General features: G+C 36.0%; 1 protein-coding gene across 4 annotated transcripts; it reads right to left on the reverse strand.

Moving 5' to 3' along the window:
- Window positions 1-1,236: 1,236 nt before the first annotated feature.
- cnot10 (CCR4-NOT transcription complex, subunit 10) lies at window positions 1,237-18,890 on the reverse strand. 4 transcript variants are annotated; one of them, XM_077207909.1, is made up of 19 exons: window positions 18,696-18,890; window positions 18,120-18,214; window positions 17,854-18,015; window positions 16,746-16,896; window positions 16,454-16,593; window positions 12,855-12,941; window positions 12,580-12,663; window positions 12,326-12,443; window positions 11,915-12,064; window positions 11,601-11,806; window positions 10,051-10,172; window positions 9,546-9,725; window positions 9,292-9,372; window positions 5,082-5,195; window positions 3,854-3,984; window positions 3,730-3,765; window positions 2,302-2,429; window positions 2,092-2,167; window positions 1,237-1,931 (listed from the first exon to the last, which is right to left on the reverse strand). In XM_077207909.1, exons 1-19 carry the CDS (start codon window positions 18,712-18,714, stop codon window positions 1,765-1,767), a joined length of 2,247 nt encoding a protein of 748 aa, XP_077064024.1. In that variant the 5' UTR covers window positions 18,715-18,890; the 3' UTR covers window positions 1,237-1,764. The 4 variants fall into 4 exon arrangements, with proteins under 4 accessions (XP_077064024.1, XP_077064007.1, XP_077064015.1 ...); XM_077207892.1 differs by having other exon boundaries at window positions 9,292-9,411; window positions 18,696-18,874; XM_077207900.1 differs by having other exon boundaries at window positions 16,454-16,596; window positions 18,696-18,874.
- Window positions 18,891-19,997: the final 1,107 nt, after the last annotated feature.

Genomic DNA, 19,997 nt, shown 5'->3' on the forward strand with positions numbered 1-19,997 from the left:
ACGGATAACCAACAGGCATTTGCCAAGGGCAGGGGTTCACAGACCCCTGCCCTTTTTTTCAGCTGAAGTATTATTTCATTTGCACATGTATTGTTTATATATAAATACATATATAAACGCTCAGTGTATATAATACACTCCACATCCGCTTGTAATCTTGTCATATGTTAAAGGCGACACTTGCAGTAGCACTAATGCTGCCTTTACGTGCTATCTGAAAATTCCTACTTCCTGTTTCTGAAGTTGCGATTACGAGCTCGTCGCATTCAAGTGCTTTGTCATGGGAAAGAACAGGAATGGAGGACACCAGGTTAATTCTTGCATATTTATTGGGAACATCTTATTAAAGCCAAAATAAGATTTAGCGTCCCATTCATTTACAATCATATAAACATTCAATGGCTATCGCTATCTCAGCTCAGCTTGCTGACGATTCTTGAATTTCGGTCAAATACAGGCTCTTTTCGCTGTGTATAAAAACATACAATACACTTCAAAGGATTATTCATATTTGTAAATATGCTCTACTTAAACATCAAGACAAGGCCATGTAGCTGTTGTGGAAAAAACTAATAAACAAAAGTCCCAGCAGCAATATATCTCCCCGCCGCCATGTTTAAAGTTTATGGCAGACCCAAATCGGGAACTTCTTGTTGGGAACGTGTCATTTTTTTTTTGGGGCAACACATGTTGCCACACCCGTACACATAGCTCAGATTCACGCTTCATATCATTCATCTTTGGCCGCTCCAAAGGGTCACCCACCTACAAATCCCAGTTTATCCTTTAAGGATGCATAAAACAGCATGTCTATATATAACACTACTTGCTCAGCTGTATTTATAAGAGACCAACAGTTGACCTCTGAAATTTGCCAGCATAGTTTTCTTATCCATGATGCAGTAAAAATAGTCAATGCGTTTTTACGAACATGAAAAAGCCTCTTGGGGAACGATCTATTAAGCTGCGTTTTGGCACTAGCATCTGGCTGGAAAAAAACCCATAAAGGCTTAAAGAAGAGCTCTTTCTCGAGTCCAAAGCATCATTGACAGGACGTCAGATCAGAGAAACAATGGGGAGAGATGTGGGCTGAAAAAGAGGGGGTGTGGAGGCAGAGGGATTTAGCATAAGAAAGACCCTGCATGAGAAAGGTGATGGGCCACCCTAAGGAAAAAGGGCAAAAAAGGAGAGACCACACATGAAAGAAAGCCGACATCTGTCCACCCACGCCAGGGATGAGCTTTTAGAAATCAGGACATTTATTTGAGTCTTATGCACCAGTAGAGAAGGAATCAAGTTATACAATTGAGATATTTAAAAGCTTCTACATTTTAAAGGACTGTTTTTTTTTTTATTTGCCATGACTGATGTCAGACAAGTGTCCATGATTTAATGCTAATTACATCTTAACAGTGACCTTTGGTCCATCGATTTTTAACATCCACGTGATCTCGATTATCGTAATATAAGGGCTCCATGCAGATTTTCCAGAAATAATTTACTCATAATCTGTATAATTTCATAAATGGCAGTTCGTCACTGACCCCATTAATGTCACACAACTAACAAGTGTAAATAAAATTTATTTATAATTTCATAGACCCCAAAACACGTACACATTTCTAACCAACTGCAGCAGACAACCAGTCTACAACTCTCTTGCTTGTTTTTTCCCCCCATCATCCATCTTGGTTGCTGCAGCATCATAAATAAAAATAAAAAATATGTGTTTGTGCATGTTTTTAGGGGTTTGTGTCAGTGGTATCACTTGCGCTGTACTTGTGTAAAGGAAGAGGGGGTCTGTATGGGCTGTACTGGCTGTGATGACTGGAACGGAAGTGGTTTCTTACGGAGGTCAGGGGAGGAGATGGGCATGACGGAGGGGAGGAGCTGGTTACGTTTGATGATCTGTAGGGCCAGCTGTGTGTTTCCTGTGGAAGCAACAATCACAGCTTTAAACCATTAATTAAAAAAAAAAAAAAAGAAGTGACAAATGATTCCAGGTGAGGAAAGGTGACCAGCCACCCTCTGGAAATATAGAGACATTTCTCAGCAGGCGCTGTGAGATTAAAATCTGTGGGAGTGACTCACCGTTCTGCAGTTCTAAGTAGACGCCCAGTAAAATGGCTTCGGGAGGAATCTCCTTAGTGTTAACCATTGAAGCAGCCTATAAAACCGGGAATCAGAAAACAAATGGGTTGGAGAGTGTTTGTAGTGTCCAGATATATAATTGCATTATTTATTTTTTTCAGAGGTAAACTACTCATAAATGTGAGTGCTTCACATGAGATGAATGTTCACCTGATGGAGGCATTTGCGGGCTTTCTCGTACTCGCTTCTCAAGCAATACGCACTGCCCAGGTTGAAGAGCATTGTGGCCCGGGCAGAACTTACTGAGCTGGGGTAACATAAAGGCGTCTGTTTCCCTGCTGTAGAACACCAAAAATAAATAAATGCATACATGATAAACCAGACTATACACTGTCTGACCCATTGTCTTAATGATCTGGGTTATAGTTGAGGACAATTAATCAGTGCATCTTATTCTAATTAAAATTATTTATAAAACATAAATAAATAATTAAAATTATAGTATGCGGTTAAATGGTTATTTTTTGGTATTATTAAGGAATTATCGGTAACTGTAGTAACAATAGGAAATTATGCATAATTACATGCAACTAACCCTAAAGCAAACACTAATTACATATTAAGTACATGTTGTTAATTAATATTATTACCCTGCACTTAAATGTATAGTTACACTGTAACAAGGACACCTTAAAATAAAGTAACTGAATTATTTTCTAAAAATATAGTTTAACTTCTTAAATAGATTACAAAAAGTTTAGATTTCTATTATTTCTGCCCATTGAATACATTATGAGCGGACACATTTTATTATTTAGCTTCAAAATGTTATACTTTTCATGGTGAAATGTTTTTATCAAATATTTATAATGTTTTTACAAATTTGTTTCACTGATTTACCATAAATACAAATATTTTTTTCCTTCTTTTTTAGAATAATAAAAGATCTACAACCAAATAGGGCTCCACAATATATAGAAATTACAGAAATATCGCAAATGTATATTGCGATATGTATAAACGCAACGGCTTGCAATAACTGGGGGTCATGAACAAAAGACAAAGAGAAAATCACTCACTGCTCTTGGCTGAATAACTTTTGTAGCTTTAATAAGAATCAGTATATATATATTATTATATTTAATTCATACAGTGAAATCTAAGCAGTGTTTTATTTTTACATTTGATTATTCAGTTTCTATTGTTAAATAAACTATGTAGGCCTACCTGAAACCCTAAACCCTGTGGTTTACACTGATGTTAAAATAACACTTCTTATGCAAAAGTAAGGTTCACTTTAAGAAGTTGTAGGGATGTTTTCTAGTTACAAAAATAATGTGAAACACGTATGTAGGTTATATAACTTTGAATATATTTTAAAGATCATTTAAGTTAATTTTACACACTTTAAGCATTATCGTATCGCATATCGAAGATCACATTATTAAATGAGTATTGCATATTGCATTTTTCTAAATATCGTGCAGCCCTATGACCAAACTGCTTAAGGCTGTCTTTTAAAGAATTGTATCTGAATAAATTAGGCTTTTCTTTCTTTCTTTCTGATACCAGGACAGCTGTAGAACACTGATACTTTATCCCCCCCCCCCCCCCCCCCCAAAAAAAACAACAACTTACAGGTCTCCACGGGCTCCAGATCTCCTTTATCAGAACCTGTCATTAACAGCACAGACACATGTCAGTAACCACACATCACATCCTTTGACATTTGTACGTTTTGATTATATGCTAATTTTCATACCTTGGTCTTGTTCGGTGGATGACACACCTAACGAAACGTCGGTAACGTTCTCTGGATTGAGATGTGCAATGGCGTCAGAAATTCTGTCCAGAGAGATCAGGGCTTCAGCAGCATATAGGTGACCCAGGAACCTGAGAACACACGCACCACACAACTCATCAAAAATGTATTATTGATCAGCTAAATACATAATTTAAAAGCCACTTCTCAAGATAAAGACTAATGCTAAACTGACTGCTTTACATTGCGAGCGCTGATTCCCCACTTAGTCTCAGCTTAATCTGTGTCTGAAAAATCTAGCAGGAATAAACCAGACCCGATTACGATATCATAATCTGGACATTCCAGGACATTTACAAAACAGCACGTTAATTTAGGGGGACAAAAATTGGGGGTAAAGCGTCTGCAAAAAGCTTTGATCCCCTTGGCCCTGCTTGATAGTGATAAATAATATTATTTGGGGTCAAAACCACTGTGCATTTGCATCATCAAGGCAGCAGCTGTTTACTCCGGTTGCTTGGTAATGATGACACAGGAGAAGGCGACAAAATGCATAGTGTTGCTCACCTCACTTTTAGATTTTGTTTTTTGAGCCTTTGGTTTTGTTTCGAATCACATGTTATAAAGAGTGGTTCATTTCAGAGTTTTAGTGCAAAATGAACTGTACCCCAGACCACCATTTTTAGTGAACTTAAGTTTGGAAAACAGAGTTCACATCATCCAAAATAACCGAACTCTGACGTCAATTGAACCTGGGTGCACACCAAAAATGCTAGTGTAAAAGTACCCTAAAAATAAAACCATAAAAAATCTTGGTCACTTGAAATAAAATAAATCAAACAAATTAAAAATGTTAAATAAAAAAAAGTCTAGTTGCCGTTGAAATATATGAAGTTGATGTTAACTAAAACTGATTTAATAATTAATAAAAACTATATACAAATGACAAAACATAAAATTAATAAAACTAAGTAAAATTAAAATGAAAAATAAAAAAATTAGTAATTTCCAAAAACCTGATAAAAATAATAATAATATGTTTATGATACTAAAATAACACTGCAAAAGAATAAGGAAGGAAAAACAAAATAAAATAAAACACTGGTTGTACCACAGATCAAACATCCCATTACTCAGGACTGGACATTTTAGGAGGGTAAATATTTGCTGAATGCTGTGAGTGCACGCATAAAAGATGTAAATCAGCCAGAAGAAGAGAGACACTTACTTGAGCGATCCTGACAGCTTCGTCTGATGCAAGAGCTTTTCTGCGTGGTTAAGAGCCATTAAGTTGTCCCCAAGAGCAAGAGCCACATATGAACTGCAGGCTAGAATTGAGCACCTGTAAAGAGAGTCAGGCCAAAGAGAAGTAAGCAGATGAAGAAAAAAAAGAAAAAAACCTAACCCTACCAATGTGTCACCTGCCTCACAAATAGTGTAAACAGGGTCCAAAAAACCATTTTTTTTGTTTAAAAGAGATCACGATTCTCTCACTATTCGGAGAAGATAACTAAACAAAAACATGTAATATAATAGGGGTCCTGACAAAATTACAACTTAAAAATATTTAATGAATTTCAATTATTTTTGGGGAAAATTTTTTGTTTGAATGATTCAATGACTTACTCAAAGACTTCAACTTGTTTCATTACTGGATGAATCATACATTTTTTTAAAGTCCCTTGTTGCCATCTACTGGTGAAACTATGTAATTGATAAATTTATTTGAAGCATCAAGTTACTTTCAAAAGAATCGTTGTCATTTAGGAATGAGATTGCATGGGTGTTTGAATCAAGATCGCGATCTTTAAATTTTAAATCATGCAGCTCTACTTAACGCATTTTCCGGAATATCTTGCATTTTGTTTTATCATCCAAAACATGCTGTGACTTATATTCCAAAGCAAATTATATCATGCAATTAACGCAAATCCAAGTGAAACACACGACAAGCGCTCACATTGGGATTTATGTTTAATTGAAAAAGTTTACTTAATAATGTTTTACATTTCTGAATCTAATAATAAAATGTGACTTTCTCAACAATGCAATCCATTCTTTGTGTCTTCTGTGAGTTTACATTTAATCACCAAATACATCTTATTATGTACCCAAAAGACCGATAACAACCAGAAAAGTTTAAAAAGATGATTTTGTTATTTGGTAAAACTAAATTTGAGACTTTATGGCCTGGTTTCACAGACAGGGATTATATTAAGCCTTAGTTCAATTAGGACATTTAAGTAACTTTTATAAATGTGCCTTATAAAACATTACTGGTGTACATCATGAGACAAAACACATATTTTAAGATTTTAACTTGTCAGTGCAAGTTACTTATAGTTAAACCAGCTCAAACATGCATTTTAGTCTGGCACTAGGCTGAAGCCTTGCCTGTGAAACCAGGGGTAAGACTTTTTAAGGAACACCATCACATTTAATTCGGATTGAGCTAAATCGGATCAATTGCAGTGTTTACATGAAGGCTTTTCAATCTGATTGAGCCATAAATGTAATTATTACTATTTTATTGAATGCAAACAAAGCTAACGATCAATATTTGCTGTAAACAAATAATTTGCATTAGAACAATGCATTCCAAAAAGTAGGGACTAAAAATGCATAGAATGAAAGGAATGCAATTGTTTACAGGAAATATATTTCTTAAAAGTACCACTAAACTCCATCCTAACTATATCCAGCACTAATTTATTACATTTTAACAGCTGTCCTATTATGATTGACATTAACTGCGCATTAAAACAGGTCAAATTTATATCAACTTTTGAATTAAAGTGAGTGAAATCTTTACTGCCTGGTGAGTTTCAGGCCATTTTGCTTATAGAAGAGTTTTATTTTCCATAGAAGCCCTTTTGTTTGTTCACCCTTCAGTCTTAATCTGGACAGGCCACAAAATTGGGTGCACACATGAACGTTAAAACTTACTTTGAATTCAATATAATGATTTCAATATAATCTTTGCTTAGCTTCCTAAATGGCAAGCTTCGCTGACAGGGGGAAACAGAGTGGCTGCACTGAGTGGCTGCCTGTGACACAATAGCCAGCAGGATTCCAGGAAGAGCCCTTTGAGTAAATGGTGCCCGGGCTCATAAAAGTGTCAGTGTATCAGGGTGTCAGTGCAGGGTCAACACAATCCACACACCACACCCCTTCCCTTCACAGCGAACCACGTCCGGCCAGCCCTCTGGAGCAGACTGTCCCGCTGGATCAAAGATGAGGGGGGAGGGGAGAGTGTGGGATGAAGGTGGGGTTGAGGGTCTAATCAATTCCCGAGGTAAAAAAACTGAGTAATGCGAGAGTGAACTGTGAAGTGGGGGTGTAAAATAAGAGCGGTGTATTGTGGGCTAGCCGGGGGAGGGGTATTCACAATTATAAGTATAAAAGGTACGCTGCCTGAAGCAAAGCTTGCTGCCAGAGGAGTCTAAAAATAATGGAGGTTAACTGGCTTTACTGCAATTACTAATGTAGCTAGCAGTTGTTACATTTTATGTCATTTGTGAACAAAAGAATTCTAAACCATTATGAAAACACTAGAAGACAACTAGTGAAAAATGTATTAATATGTAACGTTTGGTTTTAGACAATTCAAACTGAGGGGAGCTAATGTTAGCCATGTTTGAAATAGCATACTACCATTTGTGAATAAAATCTGCCTGGAATAATGTATCCCACAATGATCTTGAACCGGAAGTCATGAATGAACCGGAAGAATCATCAGCTGTCATTTTGTTTTGTGTTTTAAAGATTTTTCTAGGCTCATAATTTACAGGTCGCAAGTTAAGATGTTGTTACTCAAAATTGGATGTTAAATATAACCGTTTATAAGGGTTTCTGCAGGTTATATCAAGGTAAGTTTAGGACTTTTTTACTAACTTTTTTAAAGTACAGAAAATTTAAGGAATAAAAGGGGACTAAAATGTAAATGTCTAGGGAGAAACACAATAAATTCTATTTGCAGCAGAGTTTGAAAATACAACTTCCAACAGATATCCATCACTTTTTCATTTATTTAAAAAAAAAGCTTGAACCCAACCACTAGAAAATGGAAATAACTTTTACTGTACTTTTTTTTATCACACTGCAAAAAAGTAATGTTCTTTCTGTTCTTCCAGTACAACTGTCTAAAGAGTCTTAACAGGATGCATTTACTGGAGATACAAAATGACATCCAATATGAAATCAGATTCAAAATGAAGTTAAAAACAAGAAAAAAATATCTACCAATAGGCTCAGAAAAATCACCCTAATTCAAAGGGATCTTATCATCATTTATAGATATTTGTTAATAAGGCCTTAATTTTGTGTAAGGGCAAATTAAGACTTTTTAAGAAACCAAGTAACAGAATTAAACATGCAACACGTTGAGGTAATGTGGGAATATAATAAATACTGAACATGTTTCTAATGATGTACAATGTGCCTAAATATGACAAAAAACATTGAGAGATTTAAATTCAGCCCAATTAAGGATTTGGCTTTCTGTGCTGGCAAGTGCCCTAGAGGAAGACGCCTTTGTGTTTTCTTACTCCGTCTTGTTTTCTAGTACAAGTTTCACCGCTAGAGGTCGCTAATTCAAAACAATCCAAAAAACGTAGCTTGATGACGCAGTGACGGAGAGTGTCATGGGAGTTGTCGTGTTCACCTCCACAACCGTATTCGCTTTATATGTTTTATCTTTGGCGACAGAACCAGCAGCAAACGATAATGAATAATTGTGCAAAACAAACAACTGTGGCTTGCTAGATGCTACCAGAGATCGTCGGCTTTGACGCTACAACTACTACTTTCTGGATTTTGTCAGGAAGCGCACTGTGTTTCTACAGACAGCTGAGGGTAGGGACAGGCGAAGCAATGACACGGGCCAGGTCAGAGGTCACTGGTTAAAATTGTGGATTTCTCTGGATTTAAACATTGTATGGAAAATATGGGATAATATAAGAACACAATTCAACAAAACATAATTGTGCTAAAGGTTTTTGGAAAATGAATGCAAAATCGTACATCATGAACGTTTAACATTAATAAATGAAGAAAGATTTACCAGAGAAACAAAATGACACAAGATAAGATATTTAGTATTGTTTTCTGAAACATTTATCAAAATTAAGCGTTTTAAGCTTAAAACAAGAAATCTGCCAATTTTCTTGTTTAAGCATAAACTATCTTCATTTTTATTTAACATAAGACTTAATATCTGATGTAATTTTGCTTCTCAAGTAAATGCTTCTTGATTTAGGAATTTAAGATATTTGTACTGGAAAACAGAGCAAGAAAATCTCTTTTGCACTAGCTAACAACATTCAGCCAAATCAAATGCGTTAAAGCAGTCTTTCAAATCATCTTCAGGCTCTTTTTATATGAAGTGAGTTTTATATGAAGTGAGAAATTAATTCCAGAAAAGTCTCCTGAAACCTCACCTTAGATTCTCCACCTCTTGCTTTCTCAAGGGTGATGAAGGAGCAGCAGGAATGAACTTGTCTCCCTCTTGGGTCTTCCCACTGTCAGTCAAAGAAAAAATCCAAGTCACCAGATCATCTCTATCATCAAAGGGTGAGAAGAGGGTATCTGACAAGTTCTGAAACGTGTTCAGCAAATCCAATATACAAACTGTAGTCAATCTAGTCTGGGATCTGATTTTGCCAGCATCGGGGTTGCATGCATGTACATGTACCTGCAGGCATCGCTGGTCTCGCTGCCGCTTTCTGTGCTGCCCGGCTGACTGCAACTCTTGGAGCCGTTGTCTGGTTTGCTGTCGTGCTGCTGGTGTTCAGGCAGCAGGAGTAAAGCGTTACGCAGACAGATTGCTGCAAACTCCATACTGGCCACTGGGATTGCTGCTGACTGGCCTTCACTGCACACAAACACAGGAATGCAAATACATTTTAGTAAGAAAGTGCATCAGAAAGACCTTTTAATAAGATGGAAACCTAAAAGGTGTGATACACATTTGTATGGAGTCACTTAATATCTTTAATGCTAGAAGTAATGCTACTTCTGTGAAGATGTGCAACAGACTGACATCTTCTGGAGAGACTCTATCATTACAGTACTTTCACCACTTTAAAATCTAGTTACACCCCTCTAATCAGGCACAATCTCACACAACTACTTTTCTAACACCATTAATAAATAGAAAATGGCATGGCCCACTACTAGGTTAAATCAATCTTCCTCACCTGTAGATGGTGTTTTGTGTGGACTGTGATGCTAGAACAATCTTGCGATGGTAGCCCTGCCCAACAACAGCCTGCACAATCCCCTTTTTACTGGGTAAACCTTTTGTTTCCTGCTCCGTGCTCTGAAGGAAACAACAAAAAAAAGTTTAATTATCAAAGTAACAACTTCAAAATGGCAAGGATGTTATAAAACCTCAAATGATTCTAAAATCCTCTACTCATTAACCAAAACGTTTCCTACTTTAAAAGTAGGAAAGTAGGTTAAAAGATTTGGGCTGCGTTTCTCAAAAGCCTCATTATCTAAGTTGATACTGGTGGTAATGGTTCTGCAATCTACTTGGAAAAACGCAGCCTTGGTCATACCTAGTTTTCAGCGTGCAAAAGATGTTAAATGACAAAAAATACATCACCGTCTAAAATACTTAAATAACACCAAAGTATAATATATTTGCAAACAATATTTTCCACACTAAAATGCAGTTTAAGTATTTGGGTGTGAACAGGCCTTTAAACGAGGCAAACCAAAAGTTTGGGGTTGGTAAAAAGGATTTCATTCAAATGTTTTTGAGAGATTAAGCTCACAAAGTCGCATTTATTTGATCAAAAATACAATAAAAAAAGAGCCATATTGTGAAATATATTTTTAACATTTGAAATAACAGATTTCGTGATGGCAAAACTGTATTTTCAGCAGCCATTACTTCACAACCAAAATAATTGTGTTGAATTGTGTGAAAACCGAGATACACAAATTTTTTCCTCCTCAGGATTCTTTTATGAATAGCATTTATTTGACTAACTAAAGTTACTGTATTCAAGTATCTTTTTTGACTACTTTGTACTTTGAGTATCAAAGATAATTATAATGTAATGGTAACAAAATTTTTGAATAGGTTTATGTAATCTTTACTTTAGTAATTGCATCATGTCATGTATTAAAATGTATTAGTCACATTTTGCATGGCACCTAACTTCTTCTGCTACAAAAGAAGTAATATCGCCATCTACAGGGCATTAAAGTTACTATATATTGTGTGTTTTGCCCAAACTTGTCAACAAGGCTACCTTCTGTGAATATGAGTGCGTTAGAAGGAAGTTGCTGAATCGCAGGTGTTTCATATGAGATGAGGACATGACTGCAGCCAGTAGTAAGGCTGAAACCAGCATGATACAAACATGATTGCTCCACTCACAAATCAACTGGGTTTTTATTTTCACAAGCATGTCTCTTAGTTGTTGATGGCTAGTGCATCTTTGAGCCTACATTCAGTGAGAGTAAAATACCTAAATACGGTTAAAATCAGGTAGACTTTTACTCAAAAGTGGCATTGGAATTGGTGACTTCTAACTTGTAACAGAGTCATTTCCACTGTAAGGTATCCTTACTTCTACTTAGGTATTGTTTCCAGGTACTCTTTACACCTCTGTCAATCTTACCAACCCCAAACTTTTGAATGGTAGTTTAAGTATACACATATTCCTGCCACCTTTTGAAAAACAAGGGGTTCTTTCAATTTATTTTTTAAAAACGTATGTGTTAATGTCAGTACCCCTTTATTAGCTGTGATGCAGCACTCTGCGAGCCTGAGCCAGAGTCGAGGGCTGGAGTGATACACCTGCACCGCCTCCATCAGACACTCAAACGCTGCCAGCGGTCGCCCGATATGAAGTAACTGAATCCCACAGTTATACAGTAACTCATAGCGCTTATTAGCTAACAGAGCACACATGGGGATGCCCGTGAACATCTTAGCTGCTGTGGAAAAATAATAATAAAACAACGTTAATTTAACAAGGCAACATTTTTTTTCCCATTATGAAATTTAAATCTATTATGATCAGGCATTTAGAAGGTTTCTCTTACCCTGCCCATTACCGCCATCACCAAGCTGGGCGCATGTGTTGTCATTTTCTTGAAGTGCTTTTTTAAAGTAAAACAGACCCAGGTTGTGCTTCCCCATGGCAAAATGGATACAACCAAGATTATTCCAGAACATACACCTCACACATTCACCTTCAATGGGTGGAAAAAAAGGACAAATCTGAGCCAAAAGATTGCAGAAGAGAAAAACTTTTGACTGGAACATTCGATGAAATTTCTAAAGTGTATTCTACATGTCTGACACCACTTCTTGGAATAAACAGATTTGAATGATTATGGTGTACACATGTCTATGATTAAATGAAAGAGAATGGAATGGGATCCATTTTTTTTTCTTTTTAAAGCACATATGGGTGGTTTTTAACAATGATGCACATTACAGAAGTCATGTACCTGTTTTTAAGGGTCCTGGATGCTCTGCAATATTTGAACTGTTGAGGAGTTTCACAGCTTTACGATAATTTCCCCTCAAATACTCAAAATTACTCTTCAAGAAGAGTGAGGGCGCAGACTGAGGGAGGAATATGTAAATAAAGACAATCAACAAAAGTTACATAACAAGTGTATAACGAAACATGTGCAGGTGTACCTGACCAACATTTACAATATGCATGTATTGTGTGAATCTGTTGACTGTGAATCCTCACATTTCCAGATGTGTTCATTACAGATTTGATTTCCCGTTTGCAGGCCTTCAGTGACTTCATCTGGATATAGGCTCGTACTTTATACTGCACACACAAACATAGCCAAAACAGCTTGATTTTTAGAGAATGTTGCAAGCTGATCAGTATCATACTGTTTTATATATTAGTTTAGAACTAATTCTCAGTGCAAGCAACTCTATTGCAAACCTTTGTTATTTCATTGTTTCTTATGTTTAATCGGAGTGCTGTAACATTCATTATACATCTGCTCTCACCTGGTGCATCTTTGATTTAGCTGCCTCGATCATAGCTGTGAACTCTGCTTTCAGAGCGGCAGATTCCTTATTCATGCTGTTGGCACTCTGTAAATGACACGTGATCCAAAAAGTTGAAGTAGAGAGAACAGAATCTGGAGCAACAACTCTATTTAGCATCTCACAAAGTGTCATTGTTTTTTCACCCATTCTTCATTTTCTAGGGCATGAACTGGTGAAATAGCCAAAGGATTGGTCAAACGAAAATGTTTTCTGTTACTTTGGCAGATAAATATATAATAAGGCACACTACTGTTCAAAGGTTTGGGGGCAGTAGGACTATTTTTTTAAAGAAATTAATACTTGATTACACATTACCTAAGGGCACATTAAATTGATAAAAGTTCTCATTAGTTAATATTATTTAATGCATTTACTATGATTGAGCAATACATTTGTATTTATCAATCTTTGTTATAATTAGTTAATACAAATTACAATGGTTCATTGCTTATTCATGTTATCTAAGGTCCATTGAATAATATTAACAGATACAAATTTAGATTTTAAATATGTATTAGTAAATGCTGAAATTAACATTCATTGAAATTAATAAATGCTTTACAAATAATTATCATAATTTCTTCATGTTAATATAAACTGAACAAAATTATAAACGCAACTTTTGTTTTTGCAAATTTTTCATGAGCTGAACTCAAAGATCTAAGACCACTCTAAAAGGCCACTTTAAAGCCCTATTCATACGGGATTTAGGGCTGGGCGGTATACCGAGTTTGTAGAATATATCGATATTTTTTCCCCCAACGATATGGAATGAGGCAATACAGTTTATATCGATACAGTAGTTTGATACGAGCACATCTGAAAAATAGTGGAGTACGCAGTGTGAGCTCCTGCAGTGAACTTGCACAAGCTTATTAAGCGCTTCAAAATAACTGGTAAGATAGTTAACAAGTTTAAAGCAGCTTGCCCTGTCAGATGCTCGGACAGATAGCCTACTGTTAGTGACTGAAAGATAAATATTGGCGCTGTTTAATGCGTTTGAGACGTGGTGCTTTCCTCAGTGCTTAACTTACATTTCACAGGTATATTCTCCATCTGTAAATGTTCAAACAAATCAAACAAATATCTCCATTTCACTGTCAGGAGAGGACGAGCTTCTGCAGATGAATCTCCGCGCATGCGCGCCAAACAGACGAGCACAATAGAACAGTAGCGCAATAATTCTAACTAAAATACATATTACTAAAATATTTGTTGTTGGAGACAATAAATGTGCCATATGTAGAATTTTAAACCTACAAATATATTTTTATGAAAGTGACCATTATAATGGGGTAATGAAATGCAGGCTAATATAATTAGTTTGTGCTTTTGTTTTTATTTTAATTTTTAGTTTAGCCTTTAGTCATTTTTAAAAACAAAAGCATTATTTTTGTTTTTAGTTTGTAATGTTAAAAGGTTAGAATGTAATGTGATTTTAACCACCTTATTGCACATAATATATTGCATAGCCTACATTACATTCCCTATTTGTTTCCATATCCTTCAATATCATTGTTTGGATATCATTGGATATCAGCAGGATGTGAAATAACATTTTTTTTTAAAATAAATACATTTTCTTTATCCAAATAGTAAAACGTAGAAAGTACAGAGATATTGTATATCGCCATTTAACCAAAAAATACGAGATATGATTTTTTGGCCATATCGCCCAGCCCTAACGTGATTAGTATTACCTGGTGACCTCTAGTCATTTGTAATAACTGCGGAGGTTATCTGTGATCTTAATCCCGTGCAAATTGGCCATGTCTGTAATTTGTAAAGTAAAAATTCCCCCGCAAATTACCTTCTATATTTCGCCGAACACCGAGGTCCTCTGATGATATTAGTCCCGTGCGAATCGGCATCTCTGTGATTTGGCCGGATCGTATATCATTTTTTCAAGGTTTTTGTTTCATGTGCGCCTTTTTATTCATCTTTCGCGAAGAATGGAGGCTGTGTTGGAGTGTTTTGATAGTATTTTGTGTGCTGGGTCATATCGCTATACACAACTACAAAATTTGCAGAAAGTGAAAGCTTTTAATTTCTAAATCACAGGCTTAAGGCTGCGTTTACACTTGGCATTAACATGTGATCACTGTGATCCAAACAAGCAGATCGGATCATTAGCCAATCAGGACATGGCACGTTTACATTTGTTCACATTAAGTAGCCTCTGTATCTGGGAAACCGATCGGATTTCTGTTGCATTTCTGCGTGCAATGACTATATTGACAGAAATGGGAGCTTGATAAAAATGCTGAAACAATAAAAACATTCAACATTTAAAACATGAAAAAATTCTGATTCCGATTATTCCTCTGGCAAAGCAGCGCACAGCTCTTCATTAAGATCTCATGACTGACTGTGATTGTACAGGCGATCGCCTCGTTCAGATAATGTTGCACAATTAAAATTAAAAATGACATAGTATCATGTAAGTCTAAATAAACTGTTTTAAAGATTGACATCTATTGTAAGGTTCAAATAAGTTTAATTTCTTGTCTAAACTGCGTATGGCAATTATTTTCTGACAGCCATGCGGGGAGACGTCTAGGCGGGGATTTATATGACGTCCACCTGTGAATGCAGACACGATGGCTGGATTGCGTTTACATTACACGGATAACATTCCGATCAGAAGTGCGTTTACATTTGTCTTTTCAATGTGTATGTGGACAACATCCAGATACAGGACGCATGTTAATGCCAAGTGTAAACGCAGCCTAAAATGTACAGTTTTATCACAAGTCAAGTCAAGTCACCTTCATTTATATAACGGTTTTAACAATATGGACTGTTTCAAAGCAGCTTTACAGTGATAATAGGAAATTAAAGTAATAGAGATTGTTTTGGCTTCACAGCAGCTCTAGAATAAGATTATTGTCCAGCTAAAGTTAGTTTTGATTGATTCACTTCCAGCTAAGGCAAGCAGATCACTGACTGGTTATGTACTTGCTCAATTTTATTTCGGATAATTTTTAACCCAAAACAGTTACGGACTGGAGGCTTTAACTAATGTTAACAAATAGAACCTTATCGTAAAGTTTTTTATTTCAAATAAGTGCCGCTCTTTTAAATTTTTTATTTTCCATCAAAGGAAAAAATTTAATCTTAAAATATATTAAAATCAAAAATGTATATTTTAAATTGTATTTTAAAAAAACACCCCAACCCTTTGAAAGGAAGTGAATTTGGTCTCTAACCCACAGTAGCATTCTCATTGTAAACAATGGCAAACAATATTATAATTAAAACATATCAGTTATTCCTGAATTCAAGCTTACCAATAAAAAGAAGAAAACAATGATGGACAAAATTACAGCATGACAGAAAATATACAAGCCAGTCAAAGTAGCAAATAATGATTATTTTTGTAGCACAACCTGTGCCATCAGAACCCTGCATTGGTTTATCAGTAATGTTATTTGAAAAAGGCTCCAGGTGGAAGTTTTTCTTACAGATGTTATCACTTTAAATATAACAACAAGAACTATTGAGAAAGGAAGAAACTATCAAAAACTCAAAATTATTTGGAAGGAGGCTTCTCTCACCTCTCCTTTGCCATTTTTGCTGTTCCCTTCCTTCACGGTGAGTTTCTCCAGCACAGCCAGCAGGTGCAGTGCCTTCTCTGGCAGGAAGGTGAGCAGGTACAGATCCACCAACAGGAAACAAACGGCCTGAGCAAACTTTTCTACTAGGACAGAGAAACCCATCAAGCAATGCCACACTACTGCACCAGCTAAAATACCTAATACTTCTGGTGCTGGTCCAAGAACTCACTGCTGTACAACTCAACTCTCTCTGCAGTACCATAACAGTTTTTATTTGCATTCTGAAACATACCAAACGGTTCGAGAAACTGGTAGAGTTTCTCCCCAATGGATATAGCTTCCGAATACTGTCGCATGTGGTAATGGATCACTGCTTGATTGTAGTACAGGATACTGTTCTCGACATCATCCAAACCATCAATATCTTCCACAGCTGTATGCATCTGCAAACAACGATTAATTATCATTAATAATAACATAATAATAACTTATAATTATAACACCCGCCAAATGCGGGTGGATTTCAGCAGTGGTGTGTAACGCAGTCACTTCAGCAGCCACTTTGGCAGGTTAAATTTTATATATAATATATACATTTTTCAATTGTAGTCTTGTAAAAAGGCATGTGAAATATAATCCTAAATGCAATGTAGTGTTGCCAAAAATACTGATTTTTCAATACATAGATACTGTAATATCTGAAATGCTTCAATACAAATATCCCGCAGAATAGATACATGATACCAGCTGTGCCTTTTCTCTCTCTCTCACATATCTCCGACAGCGAGTTTACACACAAACCTGTCTCCCTTCACTCACTCACTCACTCCTCTTGCTCCGGATAAATATAGTTGATGTTACAGGGCTTGAATTTCGGCGTGGGATTGTGCTTGTTGCGCATAATTGTACTCTATCTCGCAGATTTTGTGCTCACACGCAAAGTGTGGGCACATAAAGCCGTATATCAGTACAGTACTAAATTGAGTTCTATTCGCTGCTTACTGTGCTTAAACAGTTAAATACACACAAAATAATGTCAAAATGTCGGTCTTGGTGAGTATTCATGTAAACACAGACAGTTATGTTTTAAGTGAATGCAAACAGTTGAGAAAGACAAATGTGTAACAGTATAACGGATCTGTGTGGCAGGTCTTAAAGTGACAGCACAGCAGCTATTATTAATATTAGATAATATTAAAAAAACCTATATGGCAGTTTTTTCCCATGGTATCAATGTCAGAATTGTGGCCAGTGAAAATTCTGAGAGGCTAGTAACTCTGGAAAATCACTAGCCAGAGTAAAAAAGTGAATGTCAAGACCTGACTATAATTGCTGGGCATTTTTAAGACATTTATTGAGCAGCATTTGACAATGAAACAGAGACAAATGAAATACCATACCTGATTTTTCAAGGTAGTTAACATCTGCTTCAGGGTGCTGGTTGTTGTCTGCCCACTTTTATAAAACTCAGTGATTGCTTTATTCATTGTAATCTTGTAGTCATCTTTGTTCAGCTCCTGAAGGTTGTCAAGGTTTTTCAGGGACTCATCATAGCTTCCAGCCTAAAGAGACATCATCACAATATAACATCAACCAATATTCATGCATACAACCAATATTCATGCATACAACCACTTGCTAAGACAAATGTATTATAGTTATTTACGTTAAAAGCCTCAAAAGCATTGGTTGCCATCTCTTTCTCTTGATCTGAGATCCCAGGGGATGAAATGTTGTCATGTTTCATGTCACCAGCTTGATCTTGAGAGGAAACAGATGCAGTTAAATGACAAATGATTGAATCAAAGGTTTAAAGCGTAGTTTGCAGTCATATAGCAGTAATGAATGCTGTCAGTACAAAATGCGCGAGTTAAGACAAACATAATTTGATCTTCGTAATGCAAGCTATAAAAACAAGGTAAATGCAAAAGCCTAACTGTCAGAAAACGATAACGTTAATATGCTTATAAGCATTTCTTATACAATAAACTATTTATAGAAACAAAATTAACATTGTATTTCATGAACAAACAGTATTAGGCCAGTTCAATGACGCAGTTAACTATCTGTTTAGGTCTCGTTATAACACTAATTATACATTTGTAACCTAATACGTTAAATGTATACGAATATAAAATTAAGAATTTGTTTGTTTAAAAAAAGATCTGTTTACATTCCGGGCAGCGCTCAAGAACAGCTGCAGTGTTTATCAGACTGACTTAATATTATACACGCCGCTCACCTGAGCCTGTTTCAGCCATTACTTCAAATGTATGGACGCTAATGCGCTTTTAGAACGGGTAAAGATGTAAGTTAAATCCACTATTTGAATATACAGAAAGAAAAAGTGGAAGGTGTGTCTCTCCAGAGCAGATTCAGAACTCCGCCATGAATATTACCCACAACCACCGCGCGAGGTTTTTTTTTTCAAACCAGCCTTTTATGTACACGACCGCCCCCTATAGTTTTGGAGGATGAACTGCAGCTAATTGTTGCTTGACCATTTCGGACCCGAATTGCACTAGTTCAATGTCGAGGTCAGTAGGCGATAGTATGCCAGACCTTAGGTCAGTGGTTTCAAATCATGGAGTACCTCCAACATTACACATTTTAGATGTCTCCCCAATCAAACACACCTGATTCAACTCATCAGCTATAGGCTATACTGTATATTCCAAGACCTCAAATATGTGTGTTAGAAGAGAGACATAAAAAATGAGCTTTTAGGATATTTTGCCATGAGTTCCATCAGTAGCCTTAGTTACCTATGGGTTTTTCAGAATAGCAATTTGGATTTATTCGCAACCAAAGGTCAGTGCCTCTAGTTCTAACCAATGATAACTAGCATTCACAACAACAACGGACGATACTGTTATTTTTATCCCAAACGCACGCTTCATTTAGGTTCTGTCAGCTAAACTGAGCAGGATGACTGCAGGGATGACATATTTTTGCAGGCCAAACCCCAGAATTTAGCACTTACGGTTCCATCGTCCTGAAGTCATGTTTTTTTAATGGATTTTTCGTTAACTTAAATGCCTGAAATAAGGTCAATTAGTGAACAAAAACTCAACATATTTTTATGTTTTATTCTACCACATAACATATATTAATTATATTATTAATTATATATTATTAGTTATAAAAAATAAATAAAAAAACACTTTTACTTATCTTGAAAAAGTGGATAAATAATACTACAGAGGTCGTTGGGGACATAAACGTCCTCACACCATACAGAAACTCATATAGCCTAGTCCGCTTTCACAGCATCATTGTGTTTAAAAATGTGCTCTTGCAAACTATTCTAACTCAAACTTACAGGGAAAATGTTTTTTTAAATCAAGACTGAAAGAGTTGTCGGAAATGGTGGTGACGCTGAAGTAATGCAACCGTTGTGTAGTTCATTTATAACCTATTTAGCTGATTACTTTATAGGCAATTGTATTTAGATATCAAAAAGTGGTGTTCATTTGTGAATATTATAATGATGTAGGCTACAAAACGTGTACAAAACAGAATGTTTTCTGCAATAATCCAAAAC

Source organism: Siphateles boraxobius, unplaced genomic scaffold (genome assembly GCF_051911475.1).
Source record: "Siphateles boraxobius isolate OS27281-9 unplaced genomic scaffold, OSU_SipBor_1 12, whole genome shotgun sequence".
NCBI lineage: Eukaryota > Metazoa > Chordata > Actinopteri > Cypriniformes > Leuciscidae > Siphateles > Siphateles boraxobius.